Source organism: Ciconia boyciana, chromosome 2, assembly GCF_034638445.1.
Source record: "Ciconia boyciana chromosome 2, ASM3463844v1, whole genome shotgun sequence".
In the NCBI taxonomy this organism is placed as follows: domain Eukaryota; kingdom Metazoa; phylum Chordata; class Aves; order Ciconiiformes; family Ciconiidae; genus Ciconia; species Ciconia boyciana.
The window spans coordinates 164,767,228-164,789,075 of NC_132935.1; the positions used below are offsets into that span (position 1 = coordinate 164,767,228).

At 39.8% G+C, this 21,848-nt stretch overlaps 1 protein-coding gene across 4 annotated transcripts in view; it reads left to right on the forward strand.

Moving 5' to 3' along the window:
* ADCYAP1R1 (ADCYAP receptor type I) overlaps window positions 1–21,848 on the forward strand; it is a 149,554-nt gene that overhangs the window by 13,514 nt on the left and 114,192 nt on the right. For all 4 annotated transcript variants that reach the window (XM_072851560.1, XM_072851557.1, XM_072851558.1 and 1 more), the window contains exon 3: window positions 21,511–21,678. In XM_072851560.1, the coding sequence (XP_072707661.1) occupies window positions 21,628–21,678 (51 nt within the window). In that variant the 5' untranslated portion in view covers window positions 21,511–21,627. The remainder of the gene's footprint in view (window positions 1–21,510; window positions 21,679–21,848) is intronic.

The following is a 21,848-nucleotide window of genomic DNA, read 5'->3' on the forward strand; positions in this document are numbered from 1 at the left end:
GGGCCGAGGTCAATTGTATGAGGTTTAACAAGGCTAAGTGTTGCGTCCTGTGCTTGGGCCACAACAACCCCATGCAAGGCTACAGGCTTGGGGAAGAGTGTCTGGAAAGCTGCCCGGCGGAAAAGGACCTGGGGGTGTTGGTTGACAGGCAGCTGAATATGAGCCGGCAGTGTGCCCGGGTGGCCAAGAAAGCCAACAGCATCCTGGCTTGCATCAGGAATAGTGTGGCCAGCAGGACTAGGGCAGTGATTGTCCCCCTGTACTCTGCACTGGTGAGGCCGCACCTTGAATACTGTGTTGAGTTTTGGGCCCCTCACTGCAAGAAAGACATTGAGGGGCTGGAGCGTGTCCAGAGAAGGGCAACAAACCTGGTGAAGGATCTGGAGAACAAGTCTTACAAGGAGCGGCTGAGGGAACTGGGGTTGTTTAGTCTGGAGAAGTGGAGGCTAAGGGGAGACCTTATCGCTCTCTACAACTACCTGGAAGGAGATTGTAGTGAGGTGCATGTCAGTCTCTTCTCCCAAGTAACTAGCGATAGGACGAGAGGAAATGGCCTCAAGTTGCATCAGGAGAGGTTTAGGTGGGATATTAGGAAAAACTTCTTTACTGAAAGGGTTATCAAGCATTGGAACAGGCTGCCCAGAGAGGTGGTGGAGTCACCATCCCTGGAGGAGTTCAAAAAACATATAGATGTGGCACTTCGGGACATGGTTTAGTAGGCATGGAGATGTTGGGTTGACAGTTGGACTAGATGATCCTAGAGGTCTTTTCCAACCTTAATGATTTTATGATTCTATGTTCTGGTTCTTGGATAAACAACAGTACATAAGCTGTCCTTGACACTGCCAAGGAACCTTAGGAAGTAGGACCTGACATGGATACCTGTCAGTGGTAATGAAAAAGTATTTTCAAAGCTCAAATGCTCTGAAATGATTTTATATTAGTGAAATCTTTCCACATATTATATTTGGCCCATTGTCTGTAAGTCTTGGGTGGGTCCCTGGTAATTAAAAAAAATAATTCTGTTCCTTAGTTGCTGCCTGTTATAAGCTATGTCTCTTTTCAATGAATTTAGGCACTATTTACTTCTTAATCTGTAGCAGGACTGGTGACAGGGGATATCTGCATGCATGCTCCTATTTGAATGTATTTCAGCAGAATACATTGTTTATCAAGTTCTTTGGGATACAAGGGACTCTATGACTGTGGAATACATTGGCTGTGCCGATGCTGAGAAATTAAAGACCACTAGAGAGCACCCTGGACCTCTGAAATTTGGTCACTAAACTGTTATTAATTTATTATTAAATTAGTGTTAAATTAATTGCATGGCATGTTGAATGGGTTTGCAGACAGGTCAACTAAGATCCTTCTTTACAATGCCTGGGCACAGTTCAGAGATTATCAGATTTCATGTATCATTCCCAATAAGCAGTTTGCAGATGGCCACTCTATTTGAAGGGCTGAAGAGGTTAAAGAACCTATACATACCCTGTTGGCCTCAATGCAAAAAAAGCATACATCTAAATTAGGGGCGGGGGGGGGAGGGGAGGTGAAGTATGGCTGAAAACAACCCCACAATTGAACAGACAGAAAAAATTCTGTCTTATGCCTCCCACATTCCCTAGATCCTGTGCTATTCTAGGTCTCCTGGCAGTGCTATTGGACTACAGAGGGGAGTATCTTAAGGCAAAATCCCTTGGCTTAGTCATGACTCCATGCTTCGATATCTCATGTTGTGGCAAGTCTGGGCGATGGCTTTTCTGGAGCATCAGAGTTCAATCTCCACGTGAAGTAAGGACTCAGCTGAAGCAGAGCAGGAGAGATCTCCCTTGGTGGGCAGACCTGATTCTCCAGAGAGCTGGGAAGTGTTTTGGAAGAGAGAGTTGGCTGCACATCAAAAAGTCTGTACACTCAACTTGCAGATTCCTAGGAAGTTGTTGCCTTAGTGACAATAACAACAAGAACAATTTTAGAGTATTTTCTTCATGTCTATTTTTACTGCTTTAGATATGTTCAGAAGTCAAAGAGTACAACTGGCACTTCTCAGCAGAAAAGGGTTTTTTTGGTTGTTTTTCTTTTCTCTTTTGTAGCTCACACTAGCACATAGGAATTCTTGTTTATAATAGACATCTGTCTGTCTTAATACTGTTGGCATTTTTAAATCCACAGACACCGTGGGAGCTGAAGGAACAGTTCTTGCAGGATTCTTAATGTGTCTTGTAAATGGTAGCAAGTTGGGAGGTTATCTCTGTATTTGAGTGCTGTGGGCCATGTAGGGTAGACACACCTTCAAGTCTACATAACTCCAATAAGAAGGTACTCACCAACTCTCAAAACTAGGCTTGTAAAAGGAAACAGTAGGAAAGTGAAATAGAAAAAACAACAGAAGATTGTGTTTAAGAAACAAATCTTAACATAAGCCAACAACCTCCATAATTGCCACTATACACAGTAGATTTTGAAAATAAATTTTGGAACCTGATTTGAGGGCAAAAAAAATTAGCTGCAGAATGGTACTGCTCTAGCAATGAGACTAATTTTTTGTTTTAGTGTTTGCTAAAGAAATCCTGTAGGATGAACACCTGCTCTGCCTCCTGGCAATTAAAGACCCTGAGCACAATCAGAGGAATTTGTCTTTGATTTCCAAGAAAACAAGACTGACTGAAACCGGCATAGAAATGTGCAGTTTGGAAGGTGGGAGAACTTTTAGATGTCACAAGGTGCTAGTGAAACAGAAGTATAACAAGGCAAAAAGTGAAAGGACTTATGAGCTATGACAGTAGGAAGTCCTAAGTAGTGAAACCATAAAGATGGTACTAAAAAGCAAACTCTATTATCATGTCTGAATTAGGAGTGCAGTCAGTATAGGCTTCCTCTTTAACCAAAGAGAGCTAGGCGTCTGCAAAGAATGACTAAAGTGAAAATATGATTCATGCAATGGAGGTGTCTGGCTCTTTTTATTAACAGTAGAGAGAGTTTAAAATATCTCTTCTTATAATTTAAATGCTAATAATTAACTGGGGAGAACTCAAGCCCTGGTGACGAAGAGCAGTACAGTCAGTTCACTAACACCACATGATACTTTCTTTGTTCAGGACATCACATAATTATAAATAAAATTCAATGTCATGAGGAACTTTATTTTTCCTTCCTCAGTCAGGGCAGTGGGGCTTAAAACATTGTGTGTGTGTGCATTTCCAAATGTGTTTTTAATTTCTGTTCAATTCTGACATAGTAAAGCATGATTAAATTATGAATTGTTATAAAGTAAACCAGAATGCATCATATGGCATTGTCTAATACAGCAAAATGAATTTAAAAATAGTAATTAAAATATATGTCAACTTGAAATCTTCCTGAAATACCTTCCCCAGTTATCAAAAAGAATTTCCAAACTGTGTGTCCCAAATCAGTTATCATCAACCTTTCTTTTGGGGAAAAAAAGCTAAAAATGTAAATGACAAATGGAAATAGTACTTATGATTAAAATATAGATTGCCCATTTGCTATTTTAACACTTTGATTTGAACCATTAATTTAAACGGAAATCCCACATAACTAAGCAGCAAAGTTAATTAAACTCAAAGTCCTGCTTTGGACTACTTGTGCTGATATCCACATTTCACACCAGTGGTTTGGAGCCAAATTTCTCTCTCTCTAGTGAACTGTTCCTTGCTCTTATGCAACTACTTTTTTGAGTAACTCACCATTGTTAAGTGGTTCTAGCCTAGACTTGAGTCTTTATCCGTTCATCAAAAACCTGATCGGGTTTGACTCAGCTCTGAAATGCATGAATGATAAAATCTAAGATTACAAACTGTGCACTGCATGTGTATTTTACATTAAACCATGCAGTAGTATGTAAGAAAATGAAAGTGATTTTTTTCTTAGCTTCAGCCTTCTGGGCTCTTTCATGGGTGAATGTATTACAGCAGAATACCAAATTAGGAATTAAAAGATTTACTGGGTTAAATCAGAGAAATCCCACATGGGATGCAAAATGATACGTTGGCTATGTATTGAGGAAAGGGGAAGTAAGGGGAATGAAAAAAAGAACCACAATAAGAGTTTAACAAATCAAACTGACAATGCACCATTTAATGTACATGGTAAGAATACATTGATTAAATGGCAAATGAAATAGCAGGAGAATTTGCTCCGTATTTTCTTACTGAAAAATGTTTCTCCTCACAAAATTAGAATATATGCATTACTAAGATCCATTTTCACCTGCTCTGTCAAGAGTGGCAGAATGAATCTACCAGTTGATAGTTAAAATTATGAGCGTCAAGAGTGAGGAATAGTACATACAAGAAAAAGGGAAAAAAAACCCAAACAGTTGTTTCATAGGAAGACCTTGGGTTTATGAGTTCTGTAGTCTGAAATCTATGCAACTGCTGTGAAGTCCTGTAGCGGTCTGAAGACACCACCACCTCCAGTCGACTCCACCATCTTGTCACCACCTCTTGAATCTGCCAGCTGAGCTGCTTGCGAGAATGCTCCCTAACCTGATTGTATCACATTGACCTTGGTTAGCTAAGCCTTATTGTTTAAGCTAACCCAATTTATTTGGAGTAAATTGGGTTAGGCAATGCTCGTACAATCATCTCAGCAGGCAGACTGGAGGCAGTGCAGCATGGATTAGCATCTCTAAGCTGACTGGGAGTAATGTTCTTTTCAGCATGGCTACAGCTGGAGAGAGAGATGGCCACAGCCTAATGCAGGAGTCAAGAGCCGGCAGTAGTTTGAAGCATTCCTATGGGATCTAGACACAAGGGTGGGCATCTCATTTCTACAGATGGTCAGCAGAAGGAAAGAATTGACAACTTTTCATGAAGAAATCTCAACTACTTTTCAGTTAATGGAAACGAGTTCTATTAACTTGCTGGAAAATATTTAAAAAGGAAAACATTGTGAAAGAATAATAAAGAGAATTTTGTGGTATTCCCTACATTGGTGATCATAGGAATATAGCTGGTACTCAGAGCTAAATTAATCCTATGTATATATGTAATACTGAAGCTATCTAGACATGAAGTACAGAATGCCCTCATTTCTCAAGCAAGTCACTCAGAGCAGAAGTCGCTACTTACATCTTCAGAAATGTGGGCCTTTCACTTGCTTTATGGCTTCATTGATATGCAAAATAGGAGTGGTAACCCTAGTGCAAATATGCATTATATCTTCAAAAACAGTGTATATTTCTTTGTAGGTAAAATAACCCTAAAAGACTAAGATTGCCTTCAGGGTGTCTTTATGTGTGTGAGCAAACTGGGTGGTTTGGTTTGCTTTGGAAAACGATTAAAAAGGCAGAGAAAAAAAACCACATTAATTTCCATTTTAGAGACATGCTGATCTGTTTTAGAAGACAAGCAGGATGCTGGCTTTTTGGATTGGATCTGGATGACTGACACTGAATAATGTGTTACTGAACTTAGGGTTTATTCACCTACATGTTTAAGACCCCTAAGTCCTAATGTCCTGGTTTGGTTTGGGGTTTTTTTGGCAGAGTTGTTTTAATGTAATCCTGCTTTTTTTTTTTTTTAATTATGATTATTTTCATTACTGGCTTGAAGATAACACAGAATACAACCACTCCTTCGCAGAACATGAGCCAGAATTATTTCTGTAAAACCTGTGATTATTGCCCATCAAGGAAGATTTTGTGATCAATTACAACCAAGCAATGCTGGATGAAATTAAACAATCCAAAGGACATCTAAATCCATGTCACAAAATTTTGGTTTCATCTAAGTGGGACACATCCAAAATGTGCAAAATATTATTGGAAAAATTATTCTCTGCTTCACACAGCGCTCTCATTTCATGGCTGTTTCTGAATAAGGCAGTCCTCAATAAAATATCCAATTCTTTGGGCATGTCTAATGGCAGCCAAGCTGTGCCCTGGAGAGTCCTCTAGTTCATTGCACAGTGACTGTGTACCATCCTATCCAGACTCCATCACAAAATTTATTCTGCCTGTCCAAAACAGCCTCACACTGTGCAGACTTCAGGTTATCAGACATTTCATTTTATTTGCCGAGAGAGGATCATTCTCTTCCTTTCCCTTATGTGTCCCTACCCTCGTCTCCCCACTGAGTTACACATTTCAGAATAGCATACAAGCTCATCCCATGCTTCATTTACTCCAGCTGGCAACAAACACTAGGGACAGAAGTGAACTCTGGGACGTGATGAAAGAAATACCATAAAATATGAACTCACCTTTTCTACTGCATGTGGAGGATTTTTTTTGTGTGTGTGTGTTGTTTTTTTGCCTGGTGCCTCAAATGAAATGCTGGTCTTTGATGCAGAATACACTCCCATAGGACAACAACAAAAGACCCTGAGATGTGTCATGGTTTAGCTTCAGTCGGCAACTAAGCACCAGACAGCCGCTCGCTCACCCTCCCCCTCAGTGGGATGGGGGAGAGAATCGGAAGAGCAAAAGTAAGAAAACTTGTGGGTTGAGATAAGAACAGTTTAATAATTGGGGGGGGAGAAAACCCAAACTGTAGTGAAAAGGAAAACAACAAGAGAGCAAGAGAGGACAAAACCCAGGAAAAAAACCAAGTGATACAACTGCTCACCACCTGCCAACTGATGCCCAGCCAGTCCCCGAGCAGCGATAGCTACCCCCTGGCCAACTCCCCCCAGTTTCTATACTGAGCATCACGCCCTATGGTATGGAATAGCCCTTTGGGCAGTTTGGATCAACTCCCTTGGCTGTGCCCCCTCCCAGCTGCTTGTGCACCCGGCAGAGCATGGGAAGCTGAAAAGTCCTTGACCAGTGTAAACATTACTTAGCAACACCTAAAACATCAGTGTGTTATCGACATTATTTTCATCCTAAATCCAAAACACAGCACTATACCAGCTACTGGGAAGAAAATTAACTCTATCCCAGCCAACACCAGGAGAGATGCTGAGCTGAGCCAGAAAATAAATGTAAAGGTATCTCAGAGTTATTCTGTGCTACCACTACCTAGTTCCTAAGATTGCTTTCATGTTTAAAAGTAAGGATGTCTCCGAGGTTATCAGGCTATTAGCCAATGCACAGATGAACCATTAAACTTTGGCCTATATTTTGCTAGCTGACTCTCAGATACCACTGGTGGCCTTGCCTTTACTTTGTTGTCCTGGTCCACCTTTAATTCTCTACCTTACCAGGGATGAGAAAACCCAGGAAGGCTACTTGCATGTAGCTCGCTGCCATCTGCAAACATGAGGGTCATTAATAATGCAGCCCGCAGAAACGAGGGCTTTGGGACATCTTTATTTCTTATCTTAATAAATTGCATCCTTCAGAGGCTGCTGAAGTGGATCTCCCAGTGCTGGAGATCAATAAAGCTTTCCCTTTCTTAGGTTGCTTTTCTTTTTAAAACATTTTTGTCAAATGCTGACTAGGACAGGCAGGTACTGTGTTTCTGTGAGAAACCAACCTGTGAAGTTGTGCTTGCCTACAGCAATGTTACTGTAGCTATTTTAAGAGATTAGAAGAAATCCTCTCCACAGAGCACACAAAGAAATAGGGGAATGGGGGAATAATGGAGAACTGCTGTATTATACTACAGTGAAATTGTGAAATCTTTGGCCAAAATCCTTTGACCTAATGAGTTTCCAAAGGGTCAAAGTTTCATCCCCAAAGTGCTTGAAAGGCGCGTGATGATGATCATCATGGTAGAACCATACCAGCACTTTAAGGCCACAGATTTTAGTTGGTTTGTTTTTTAAGCAACTAACCTAAATAATCTTTGCTTTGCATGACTGCTCCACCTGTTTCTCAAGCCACCATTTCTTTGGTGTCATTTCTGCTGAGCTTGAATTATATATTAAACTGAAGGTGGGAGCAAGTGAAGACCTGAACAGAATTTAGACTTGATCTAATGTGAAGAAAGTAAAGGGAGGAGGTTGGAGCAACAAGAACAAACTTCTGTTACTGGACACTTCACGTTATTTGACCTTAATTTGCTTCCCAATATAAGATGCTACTAATCAGCTGAGTGTAGCTTTGGCAAACTTTTACTGTTAAGGCTGAAATTTTTTATGCTGTGTGTCTGTCTCAAATCTCTCTCTTTTTTTTCCTTGCTCCCTCCCTCCCTCTTTCCTGATAGAAAATATAGAGAAATAGGGCACAATCCATCTGATGCTTTGAGATACATAATTTAGGATGATCTAACTTGTGCTCTGAACTCAACTAGCTGTGCTGGCTATGTCGCAGTTACTATACAAGGAGGCTGTGGAAATTAGCTCAGTTTTAGAGGTATACATTATAATGAAATTACTCTCACCCAAGGCCCTGAAAGACCACCCATGAGGAAGAGGCATTTTCACTGTTTCTTTGAAATGTGAGTCAATCTATTTAAAACTGAGCAGTAGGCATTTTGGAGAAGAGGGAGATTTTAACCTGATTGAATTTACATTCTTATATCCTAGGTTTTACTGGTATGCATGATGATAAAATGTCAAAGCTATCCAATGGAAAGGAAAAACATTTCAGTTGTCTTCTGGACCACATGGAATATTCCAATTCCACATGATTTCTAAAGGAAAATGTGAATCATACCAAGTTCAGTTGCATCTGATCTCATGACTATCCTGTCAAATTATAAACTTCATTATTGCACATCTTAATTTCCATAATCAGGGTTTTCAGCTTGCACCTCAACAGCCATATTCAATACAGCAAAATAACCCACTTTTTTATAGATCCCATTCAGACAGCTTCTGTATATAAGAAGAATTCTGCTGTAGTAAATTGGAGTTCCACAGAAGTAAAAACAATGTTGTAATGGATACAACCGCTCTCTTCTAGTTGTGTTTGGTGGGCTTGTTTTGTTTTGTTTTGTTTTTTGACACCTCTTGAATTAATAAGAGAACATATCATATCTCGGCCAACAAACTTTGCATGTACATGTATGTTTATGTGTATATGTATGTTTATATTAAACTGTTTTGATGCTGCATTCTGACACCTTATAGGGCACCATAGGGCCAACTTATATTCTAGAACTGTCATATGGAAATCCATGACCAGATCATGAAGATGAATATAGAAATCATCAGCTGTAATCATAAACTGAGAAGGGGATTACATGGGAATGAATCACTTCCATTCATTTTTATTTACTTTTTTTTTCTAGGTAGACAGTGGTAGTGCTGGTTTATTCAGAATAATAGTGAAGCAGTAGTATGTGAGTCAAGCTGAATATTTACATTATCTAGATTTTAGTTTTTAAAAAGTAATGCCCATAAGAATCTTCAGTGCTGTAAGCCATGGGTATTCATAACTTTTTAAGGGACTGGGCACTCTGAAATGTGACCTCAACTAAGACATAGTAAGTGCTCTGAACCATGTCTGGGGAAATCAGTTTTATAGCATGGAATAATTTTGCAATGCTACGCAAGATATTAGGACTTCCATCTTTTTCAAAATGCAAGTTATCTAGAGACAAGCTAAGGCAAAGAGCTGAAAAGGTTGCGATTACCTGCAACATTCTCATCATTGTGTCATCTGGTGTGTCCTTGCTTCGTGAGACAGAGTGCAAAGGCCTTTGTAACCTGCCAAAATAAAGAAAAAAAGGAAGAACCCCACAACATTTTCTCTAGGCTCAATTTAATTTCCTGCTATGCCAGACCGAAGGAAAGAGACTTGGACTGCCCTTTGTGTGAGTAGAAGCTGTTCTTCTGTGACCTGAATGCCTCCTGCCTGTCCATGTGTCTAAGCTGCAATCACCCTCATCACCCACTACCAGGAAAAGTTCAGCAGCCTTCACTGCCTCTAGATTAGTGGGAGCAGGAAAGGCCAAGAACATGTTGCAGTTTTCTCGTTGCAGTTTTCTCATTGCAGTTTTCTCCTGAGACACGAGTTCACTCCGTGCTTTAAGGTGGCTGGATGGGAGTCAGCTCTGAGTCAGAGGCCATGTGATTGGGAAACTATGTCTATTAGCACTGCAATAATCCACATGTTAGAGAAAGTGGTTTATAAAATATTCACGTTATATAGAGTCCTCTTAAAATTGTAACCTTTTCTGACTATCCTCCTCTTTCTGGAAGACACTTCCAGGGCCTCTCTCTGCTGATAGTCTGAAGCTTTCTTCTAATTCCCAGCTCAACATCTTCTTGTCGCAACACTGACTTTAATTTCAATTTTTTTTCTTCCTCCTTTGTTCATACTGCTACTATGCTCGGGGCTGTCCCTACTCAACACAGATTCTTCTCAGCTAATCAAACTGGTTTTCTGCTTTCTTAGCTCTCTGTTTACCAAGATGAGTAGCACATTGTCCCAGAGCAAGACAAACCCATGCGCTGCTGAGGTGAATTGCTCATCTTTTGTTCATTATGGAGGGACCTGAGGGAAACTATCTTGGATATAGATGTTTCACTTTTAGACAGCTAAATTTATGTGACGTGAATTCCATCCCTGGTGCTGTAAGAACACATGCTGTGGAAGGTCCTAATACTGTCCAAGTGTAATGAGTTCATTAACCACAAGAAGGGATACAGCTGGGTGAACTTAGGTTGTTCGAGGTGCAATAGAAAAGGAGGACAATGGGAAATGTGGGTGGAAATAAAACGAATTACGTAATTTACTAATGCCTATGCTGTGACTTAACCTTATCTTTCAGTGTAGGAATGAAACTGTTCAAAAAAAAAAAAAAAAGGGGTTTCATCTCCTTTAGCACAGAAGAGACAGGATTGTAGTCCCAGGTCTGTTCTGGGATACAATTCCCTGAGAACGGAACAGTATGCACTTGAGGGATCACAAAAGTAAGGGGATAATTTTCTCTACCCAGCAAGGAATCCGGAAACGTATTATACCTGTTCTTTTTTTCATCAAGATGGTCTGAACTTTGGCTCATGAAAGCCTTCTGTGTCGTTGTTTAGAAGTGTGGAGGAGGCCAATGGATATACATCTGGGACATCACCATAGATTGCCGAGTCAAAGTGCTCAATGAAGTACAAGCTGTTATACTCAGAATGGCTCTGCCATTTGCATTGGAAAATAACAATGAATTGTACATATAAGGGAAAGAAAGATCATTTGGTCATCCTCTCTGAACACCTTGGCAATTTTTCCACACTTCCAAGCATCCCTCTGTCAATGCCAAAGTAATATCAAACTGTTTTCTGCACACCAACATCACATATTTATTCCTTTGGCATCAGGCAATTTCTCATTGTATTTACCACCTTCTGAAGCAACAGATAACTCCCTTTCATTGTTTATTTTATTACTTTTGTTCTCCTTTCAGATGGGAAGGATAGACTTGTTTCCCAGAGATAATATGAGGTTGGTGTGCTGTTGCTGGAGTTCAGAGACTATGTCTTGCCCATGAGTCTATCACCAGCTGCAGGACCACTCCTCTGGAGTCTGTCTACTAAATAGTGGAATGCCTTGTTAAAGATACCCCTGGTATTTCCTCACAGCTGAGAGCATGCAATACCTTGCACAGAGACTAGCTTGGGTCTGGGGAGCAACAATAGCTTCATAATGAGAGCTTTATCTCAAGATAATCAGTTCAGCACATCAACAGAGCTAATTAAGGGTGTTAAGAGTGGCATCACACTCAAGTGAATATATTATTTCGAGTTAAGGAGTTGGTTTGAAGGTACTGTACAAGTACTGCGCTTGGGATGATCTTCGGACACAATGGGAATAAAGGGCTCTGGTCTAGAGCTGCATTTTTCTGTTCTTACTCTTTCCTCTGGCTGTGATAGATGTCTGCTCAACAGTGATGCTGTTGAGCAGACATATATCCAGCCACATGGGTTCAAAGCAGAGACCAATGGCAATGTTGACGGATAGGTAACAGAGTCCTTACGAGCTCCTATGTAATACTGAAAAACAATAGTTACACTGATAGCCAGGGCAGGAAATGCAGACCACCAGTCAAGGAAAGCAAATCAATCAAGTAGCTCTTGCAAAACTTTGATATGCCAGATAGAGAACACATTCTACTGGTTGTGGAGTAATGATTTTGAAGGACCTTGCCAAGCTGCACTTAAAGCTCTGCTGGAATGGAGCAGCACGTAGTTATCTTTATGATCCTATATTAGTTGCATATTAGCTATCAAGTACCACATACATCACAGGTGCTTCAAAAGGGTAATTGACCTGCCTGTGAAGATAAAAACTTCTCATATCATTTTTTACTTTGCCTACTAATGCTTCTTAAATGCACAGTAGTTTATAAATATTTCCCTGCAACTGGGTATCCATGGTCTTTAGTTAAAGAAGTCACGCCATTTCACCAGGTCTCTGGGGACATCAACAACATAAGGGCACAATAAATCTGATGATAGATAATACAATAGGGAAAATAATGCCAATCAAGGTAAGAATTGCTGGATGAATTTTATGGGTGACGTCGTATGGGAAATCGGCCAAGAATAGCAAGCCTGTGCACAGGGAGCTATGAACTGTATTCCATAGTCTCTGCTTTCATAAGTCTATAGCTGCTGTAGTTGCAAAGATAAGCTAGAAACTCTTGACCTGTAGATGAATGATCCGCTCATGTCCATCTGAATTTTCAGAGAGCCTGAAGCAACAGTTCCAACAGACTTTGAAAGTCATTATAATGTCAAAATACTCAGATATCCAGAACAATCCTTTAGATATCAGTAACCTTTGATGTTTTATCATACCTGTATGGGTGAAGCAGCATAATATGAAGGAGAAGAATTGTTATATCATGAAAAATTTATTACTTATAAAAGCCAGGCATTTTAACTGGAGTTTGTTTAAAAAATCAAGTGTTAGTTTGTTTTATACATGATGTCCCAGAAGGGCATAAACTTTCAAAGCTCAAGAAAGGCTGGGCTTTATGATCACACATATGAATGGATGGGATATAGTGGATTTGGATTTTCAAAAAGCTTTTGATAACATCCTTACTGATGAAAGATTCTACCTTGAAGGAAAGCAGGCATCAGCTGAGATCAGAAGAGCTGAGTGGCTCGGATATGACTGATTTACCTTAATTTAACAGGTTTTCACACAGCTGCTAGCCTATGGTAACTTCTTGTGTGTGCTCTTTGCCTATAGTGAATGCAGGGCAATGAAACTTAGGGACAACGAAGAAGAACCAAAACTAAATTATACTGCCTTGAATTTGACATGAACCAAGAGGGACATATATACTTACTGTGTATCAGCTGAGACATAACAACTTGTAAGCTGTAAAAATTTGACTGTGTGTCTGAGCCCTAAACAAAGAGAAAACAAAGCAGCAGAAGTATACGATTCTTTCTCAAAATTAATAGTGAGTGCCACAAGGAGCTATGCTAGCCTAATCTGATGTAAGGTCTGAAAGTGAACAATATGTTGACAAGATTTGCAGATGATCAAGAAATTAATCAGATCTTCAGAAAGTGTAAATAGGGATATCTTTTTTGAATTGACTGAACAACACATTAAAATCTGTTCTAGAATAGTTTTGAGAGGGTTTTTTTTGAAATGTTAGGAAAATTCTATAAAGCTAGAGGACTAGGAAATACAAGAGCTGTCAGGTTATACAGAAATGATAAGGAGTGTGCTTTGTAAGGACAAATTATAATACTCTTACATCTTCAGGGAATTTCAATTTAATTGAAACCACTCAAAGGAAAAGAAAAAAAAAAACTCCACCAAAATTATAATCGGGGACAGATGAAGTAAAACATGCACGGAAGTTATTAGGCTGTGTTAACAAAAGGAATAAAGATAGTACTGAAAGTAAAAAAAAAGGCCATGACATAGACGGAAGTCAGTGCTCTCTTTTGCTTACCATTAGTGCTTTGGTGTCTTAAACTTTGGAGATGGAATTTTCTTTGTTCACCCTCATCAGCCTGAGTAAGCAGAGGAAAAAAAATTAGATTCTTTCAAAGCAGTAACTCACTTTGTCCAAAATTAGGCATCTAGCATTAGGGTATAGAAATTGCTCCCTGAGGATACTTACCTCTTCTCCATTGACTGTAAAGAGAGCCTGGGTAGACTGGGCTGAACTGTAAGGGTCTAACATTTGGATGTGACCAATGCTGTTTAATGATTTCATTAATGACCAGGATGATGAGGCAGAGTGCGCCTTCAGAAATTTTGAAGATTACATGAATTTAGGAGGAGTGGTTGATAGACCAAGTGGTTGGTTGTGCTGTTATTCAGAGGGAACCAGACAGGCTGGAGAAATAGGCAGAGAGGAACCTCGTTAAGTTCAAGAAAGAGAAATGCAAAGTCTTGCACCTGGAGAGGAATAACCCTATGCACCAGGACAGATTGGGGACCAGCTGGCTGGAAAGCAGTTTTGCAGAGAAGGACCTAAGACTCCTGGTAGACATGAAGTTGATCCTAAGCCAGCAATGTGCCCTTGTGGCAAAGGCGGCCAAAAGTATCCTCAGCTGCATGAGGAAAAGCATTGGCAGCATGTCAAGGGAGGTGATACTTCCTCTCTCTCAGCCCTGGTGAGACACATTGGGAGTGCTGGGTCCAGTGCTGGGCTGCTGAGCACAGGAGAGACATGAACACCCTGCAGTGAGTCCTGCGAAGAGCCATGAGGATGATTAAGGAATTATGAGGAGAGACAGAGAGAGCTGGGGCTCTTCAGCCTAGAGAAGAGAAGATTCAGGGGGATCTTATCAATGTGTAGAAATATCTGATGGGAGCGTGTAAAGGAGATGGAGCCAGGCTATTCCCAGTGGTGACCAGCAACAGGACAAGAGGCAACAAGCACAAATAGAAAAATAGGAAATTCAACTTAAAGAGAAGAAAACACTTTTTTTTATTGTTAGAATGGTCAAGTACTGGAACAGGTTGCCCAGGGAAGTTGTGTAGTCTCAATACTTGGAGATATTCAGAACCTGATTGGAAATGGGTTTTGAATAACCTAAGTTACCTGCTCTAGTTGACCCTGCTTTGAGCAGGGGAGTTGAACTAGACAACCTCCAGAGGTCCCTGCCAACCCCCAATTCTGTGAATCCCCCTTATCAGTTATTCTTCCTTCTTGCAAAACCGCGTTGCTCTGATTTCTTTCCTACACATGTCCTCATGGAAGTCAATGAAATTGATAATCCTAATTCATGTAGAAACATTCAAACACCTGGACTCGCATTTGCATATGGTGTCACAGCATCTGCAATTTACCATTTCCTTTTTTTGTAATCACACCCTTTATCTTCATTTTTAAAAAGGGAGTTCTAGTAAAATTTATAGGTGTTTTCTGTATGCTACGCAAGGAAAAAAAAAAATCAAAAAAACTATTCCTCCAGATAGAAAAAAGACTATTACTGAGTATTGCTGACAGGCTTGGTTATTCTTTAACACTGAAATGCCTAAGCCAGGCAGCAAGTTGAATATATTTCTTTCAACTATTTCCACACAAAATTACTGCTAGCATTGTATCAGCTCTTTTAAAAAATTTTGTTTCCTGAAGTCAAAAGCAACAGTTTTCCTGAACAGCGAAAACACTGGATATTAGAAGAGACTACCTGATTGCATCTGTCATTAATGGACATTTTGCAACACATGACTCCCACATCAGTACATGTGTTAGAACAATGGCTGGATGTCCTACAGACTGCATCCTTCTTTGTGGACAATCCTGTGACAAAATCCAGGTTGCTGGTTGCCAACTCTTTCAGGCAAAGGTGTGGCATTTCTTCCTGAGGTCCTCAAGGTATTCACATATAGCTGAAAAGGGCTGCCTTGTCCCTTGTAGCAGTAAATCCTTTCTGAAAATCCACCTCTTGGACCTCCTGATGTAATTACTCTTCAAATCCTGTTTTGTCATTGACAAAAGACATGGTGAGTGGAAACAAGGACTCTAGGGACTTTTCCAGTTAAGCACACAAGGGGAGAAAAGTGAATAAATGTCTTGGTTTTTAAAAGAAAGATAGAGCTAGATTTTCAGCTGCTGTGATCCATGCAGACACTTTAATGTCAGTGAATTTACAAAGATTAATGGAAGTAAATGAAAACAACCCAAAATATTTAAGCTCCAATAAATAATAAGTGGTATATTAAAGATAGTAGTGTCCTGGTTTCAGCTGGGATAGAGTTAATTGTCTTCCTAGTAGCTGGTATAGTGCTGTGTTTTGAATTTTATTATGAGAATAGTGTTGATAACACACTGATGTTTTAGTTGTTGCTAAGTAATGTTTACACTGGTTGAGGACTTTTCAGCTTCCCATGCTCTGCCGGGTGCACAAGAAGCTGGGAGGGGGCACAGCCAAGAGAGTTGATCCAAACTGGCCAAAGGGCTATTCCATACCATAGGACGTCATGCTCAGTATAGAAACTGGGGGGAGTGGGCCAGGGGCCAGCGATTGCTGCTCAGGGACTGGCTGGGCATCACTTGGCGGGTGGTGAGCAGTTGTGTCACTTGTTTTTTTTTTCCTGGGTTTTGTTCCTCTCTCTAGTTGTTTTCCTTCTCATTACAAGTATTATTATTATTATTATTATTATTATTATTATTATTATTATTATTATTATTATTATTATTATTATGTTCCAATTGTTAAACTGTTCTTATCTCAGCCCACAAGTTTTCTTACTTTTGCTCTTTTGATTCTCTCCCCCATTCCACCCGGGGGGGGGGAGGGTGAGCGAGCAGCTGTGTGGTGCTTAATTGCTGACTGGGGATAAACCACAAGTAGAAATGCCATGATGTTGTTCTTTTTGTTTGCCTTAATAGGATTGCTCTTTACAGACTACTTTCTATGGGAAACTTTAGAGCTCTGGCTGTCTGGTATTCAGTTAAATTTTCTTTTATTTTTTCTGTTACCTTAAATATTTCAGCATCAATTTATTGACACCCTAAACAGTCTAATTCCTTCTCAAGTCTTTGTGGCAGGTCAAACTTTGCTATTTTGGGTTTCATATTCTTGATTCATATACTTCAGAAGAGACTGGCGGTGGGATTATTCTGTCCAAATTTAGATATCCACAATGTAGATGTCAACATATGAGCTAGCTGTTAAGAATTCCTTTACACTCATGGGAGAGAAGTAGAAAGTTTAAAGTAGACAGTTAAAATAGGTCAGACAAATGCTTTCTTCATATGTCTACTTCTCTCTGTTGACTATATAAAAAGAGACTTGACAATGAGCTCATATATCAGTATGTGTCTTCTAGGTTTCTAAAATTAGATGACATGTCCTAGGTCACTGAAAGGTTGGTTTCCCAACCCTGCTTATTTTTTGCTAGCAAGTGTCTCAGCTGATGTGAGGAAAGTTCACTGTGCCCTTTAATATAAATTATGAAGCTGTTGTACTACATTTGAAAAGTGTTAGGAGAGAAATAATAAAATGCACTGTATTTCACACCTTGTATTGAGAGCCTAAAGAAGATAGAGTATCAATTATATAATTACCTGTTCATATATAAGCCAAAGATGTCCATCTAGCAATAGATAGATAACAAAGATGTCCATCTTGTGCCACAAACAGCTGTGGAATTCCCTTCCTGGGGAGAACTTGGAAATGCCAAGGGAGTGGTCTGTGAGCCAGACTGACTGGTGATGGCTGGAGTATTCTCCTCGGCACCTTCTTCCTTTTGCACCCCATCATTCTCCACCCATGTTTATTCTGCATAGGGAAATATTCTTAGTGTCACTAGGAAGTACTGGGATAACTGTGCATGAACTGGGTGACTTTGCTGCAATGTAGAGTATTCAGTCTGCAAAAGCTCAATTGATCCTGGAAGTTGTCAGAAGCTTTCAGATTTCCACACATGTGTAGGAGCTTGGTCATGGTGCAAGAGAAGGATGTGGTGGGCAGCCCTGACTAGACACTGAATTAAGATTAATTAAGTAATGAACTCACATTTGATCACCACTGGTCTAAGCCACTGTGGGTCAGATTTGAAATTTATTGCTTTCCTTTCAAACCACTGGCATACATCCCAGAGGACCATAACAAGGAGCCTAGCAGACCAGGTTGTTTCTTTCTTTTGTGTAAGATCTCAGTAACAGCTCATTACTGCCTTATAAAGTCACTAAAAATCCTCTTTCATTCATCCTACATGGGTATACTCTGTCTGAGATGCCATATAACAATTCCACCAATTACTTGACATGGTGAGGTTTGATTGTTTTAAGCAGTGATTCTTTTATGCCTCCCTGGGAGTAGGCACATCCTACTTGGAAAGGACTCACTATCTGTTTTTGTTGGTTACTGACATCATATTGTGCACTTGGCACTTACAGGCTTCTCACGGTACAATTCGCCTCACCAGCCTTTAGCCTTCTGTAACATAGTCCACATATGAGCTAAGCAGTCCAGAGTCCCTTTTTAGATAGGGGAAAGAAATGGGCACTTGCAGTAGAACATGTTTTGTCAGAGCTTTTCCAACCTGCCCTTGAAGTACCTACGATTCCCCACTAAGTAACACAACGAATCTGCTCTGGCACTGAAAGTGTCTACAGTGGACAAATGAATCCACCTTCATAGATGATGAATTACTTTCTTAAGTCATTGGCTGACCAAAACAAGTCTTTTTTTCTTTTTTCTTCCTGTATTTCAACCATGATTGAAATAATCCCCGGAAGCCCATTCCATTTTAGTAACAATCAACTGATTTTCAGCTTCTCAGACACTTCAACAGCCCTTCTCTTTCACCAGAGATAATTGAAGATTTTTTTTTATATTGGGGAACTGTATATGCATAACTGAAAGGTGCAGCCCCTATGTTATTGGCTTTTCTGACTTCATTAATTTTAATTACAGTAGCAGATACAGATAAAACAACAACATGACGCACCAGTATCTCTAATTTACTAATGAAATTACAGGATTTGGCTACCAGTGACATCTGAAGACAATATGATAATTCAAGCTTCCCTTCCAAATCCTATATTCATATATTTATTTCTTTTCCCAGTACAGAATGGAAATGGAAATGCTTTATGAACATTGCCCATATTTTTAAAATGTTCATTTTTCTAGTAAAATATAGCTGATAGTACCTGTTTGTGAGATAACTAGCCTTTTACTGGTAATCGGTGGACTCTGCACCCATGTATATCATACATGCTAGGAGCTACTAAACAATATATACAGATTCCCTTGCAGGTCCAGGGCATAAGTTCATGGAACTGGTAGTTGTTATTACCTAATAAACACTTGGGTCTCTGTGGACAGTATGAAGGCCTCAGTTCAGTTTTTCATGCAGGTTTCCATGACTACCTTGAAGGCAAAAATGAAGTCGATTCTTTTACTTTCTCTGCAAAATGTGAAAGACAGGCAATGAAATTGTTTGCAGATGTTCTTGTCATGTCTTTAGAAGTTCCTTTGAAACTAAGATAAAACAGGAAACATCCACTCTCCACTCTTCAAGCCTAGTGAATGCCAGGTGAACGTAAAACTGGGTCTTCAAATATTGGAAAGAGTGTATTCTAAAGGTTACCACTTTCCCACAGGGTATCTGTCCACCTGCTTACTCAGCCATCTTCCACCCTTCTGTTGTATGTAAATTGTATTTCTGATGCATTACAGTGGCAGAATCCAAGGATAGAATTCAATCTCTACACCACTCTCTGGCCTTTCTGGACAGGCCTGCACACAGGAGTGCAAATTATCAGGAAATAATTTAAAATCCAACGTCTGCTAATGCATCTGTCTGGTTTTCTGTTGCTTCTGTTAATGGAGTGACTTTCTTTTTCCAACTCATCACTGCTGAATGTCACCATGGATGTTTGCTGTCCTCCTCAGCTGAGATCTTATCAGTCCCTCGTTATTTGATAAACCATCAGAAATACAATTAAGTAATTACATTCAGTACCAGAGCAGAGCGAGTGTGACTGATAGAGTGAGGATGGAAGAAAGCAGATCGGTTTAGAGGGAATTTCATGAATCATTGTTCTCCATTTAGTCAGGGTCTGGATAGAGAAGACAAAAATTTAGAGAGCGCTTAATTTTCCTTTTTTATTTTTTAATTGGAAGACTCTCTCCTTTCTAAATGCTGATGTCTTAGCAGTATGTTGCAGTCAGTATAAAAATTGAGTGTCCCCTGGTCGTAAAAGTTCTTTTACATTTGCCTTTGTCATTCCTTTATTTACTTTCTGTCTTCAGTCTGTTTTCTTTTCAGTCTTTTCTCCTTTGTTATATTTCCTCACATTCCCTCTGATATTTTAAATGTTTTTCCATTATACCCTTGCTTTATTCTTTCTCTAATTGTTTGTGTGTCCTGTATCCCTGATTTGTTATTATCTATTATCCCTTTCTTTTCTTCTCTCAAACATTACTTATCTGTTTAAACATTTATCTAGTTGTGATGATGTACGTCAGTTGTGCTTATGGCCACGGAGGTGATAGGTGACGGCATGCAGGAAACCTACATCAGACAAGAAGGTTTTAAAAGGGGCCTCGGCATTCAAAGGCTTCATTTACACTTGGAAATAAAACAGTTGAGAGACAGTTCTCTGGCTCTGAGACAAACTGGTGTGGCACAGCTCATGCCCATGAGGCTAAACTCTCATACCTTCCTAAGCAGAGAGCTTGCATCTAACTACTATAGAGACTGCCAAAGGACCTCTGGCTGAGTTTATCTTGGAGGAATCAGGTCTATAGGGTCTATAAACTGAAGGGGATCCATATCAGGTGACAGACAACTGGGGAAAGAAAATGAATACAAAAGTGTATCTCCATGCTAAAAACCTCCCTGTAGGTAGGGCATCAAATGAAACCTCTGTGTCACCAAAGCATCAATATTTGAAGCAGGACTGTGTTTTAAAAGAGAATGAGGATTGGATCCAGCCAGAGATTGAGACAGAGAGGTTCTCTTGAATGAAAAACTGTTTGAGGAATCATGACTTGGACCAGGTGGGAATTTTTAAACACTGGCAGGAGGTGCTAGGACAGATCTAATGTCAGGCATGTAACTCTGTTGATGTCCTCATCACCTGTCTAGCTCCTTGTCAGAGACCAAGCAGTGGAAGTCACAGATATGCATGACACTATCATCCATATAAGTCAATCCTGTCTTATGTCATGGATGAATCTTTAGCCTGACAGTACATTGCATTCCTTTGCACCTCTATTGGTGATTTCTCAAAAAGCTATCAGATTATTAACAACTCTGGTCATGGATTTTGTTATCTGAACAAGTGATCTCTGGGAGTAAATCATCATGTCATAGAGTCTCCTAAAAAACCCCTGACGGTTGTGCTTTTGAGACACTACTGAAAATCAGGAAGGTCAAATCATGAGTTCAGAAATGAAGCAGACAGTTAGGTCCTTTTTCTGGTGCCAAATAATCCATCCTACCCTTTCCTTTGGGTACAATTTAGGTCTTTGCAGCTACAGAACCTGTTTCAGTAGTTTCTATGATACAAGTTACTGATCATACAGACATGTCCTTTGACTTTCAATTAAGTATCCAAGACCATCTATAATAGCTGCAATCCAGACAAGTATGGTTGAGCTCTAATATCTGCAGCTCACAGTTCAAGTGTTGGGTTCTTCATTTTCTGTCCATTTCTTTTTCATTCTCTTCATGTTTTCCATATTTACAATCATTTTCCTCTTTCACTGCAGAGATCTGAGCCTTGATGTGAAGACCTTAACAAAAAGATCTGCAGAGATTGTGTGCTTCAGCCCTAATAACAGCATTAACAAGCAAAACTTGAATAAAGTTCAAAATTAAGAGAGAAGATGGCCATCAATTGGAAGATCTGCTTCTTCACTCTCATATTGCTTCCCATGGTAAGGAAAGATGTTTTTATTTACATTGTATTGATTTAAATACACGTTCTCAAGGCCAGCATTTGATAAGAGTGAAGGATCTGTTGCTGACACTGATTCTGGCTTTCTCTGTGTGGCCCCATAGGTTATGTTAAGACTTTTCCAGCCTCCTTGGAAAAGGACACTGCATT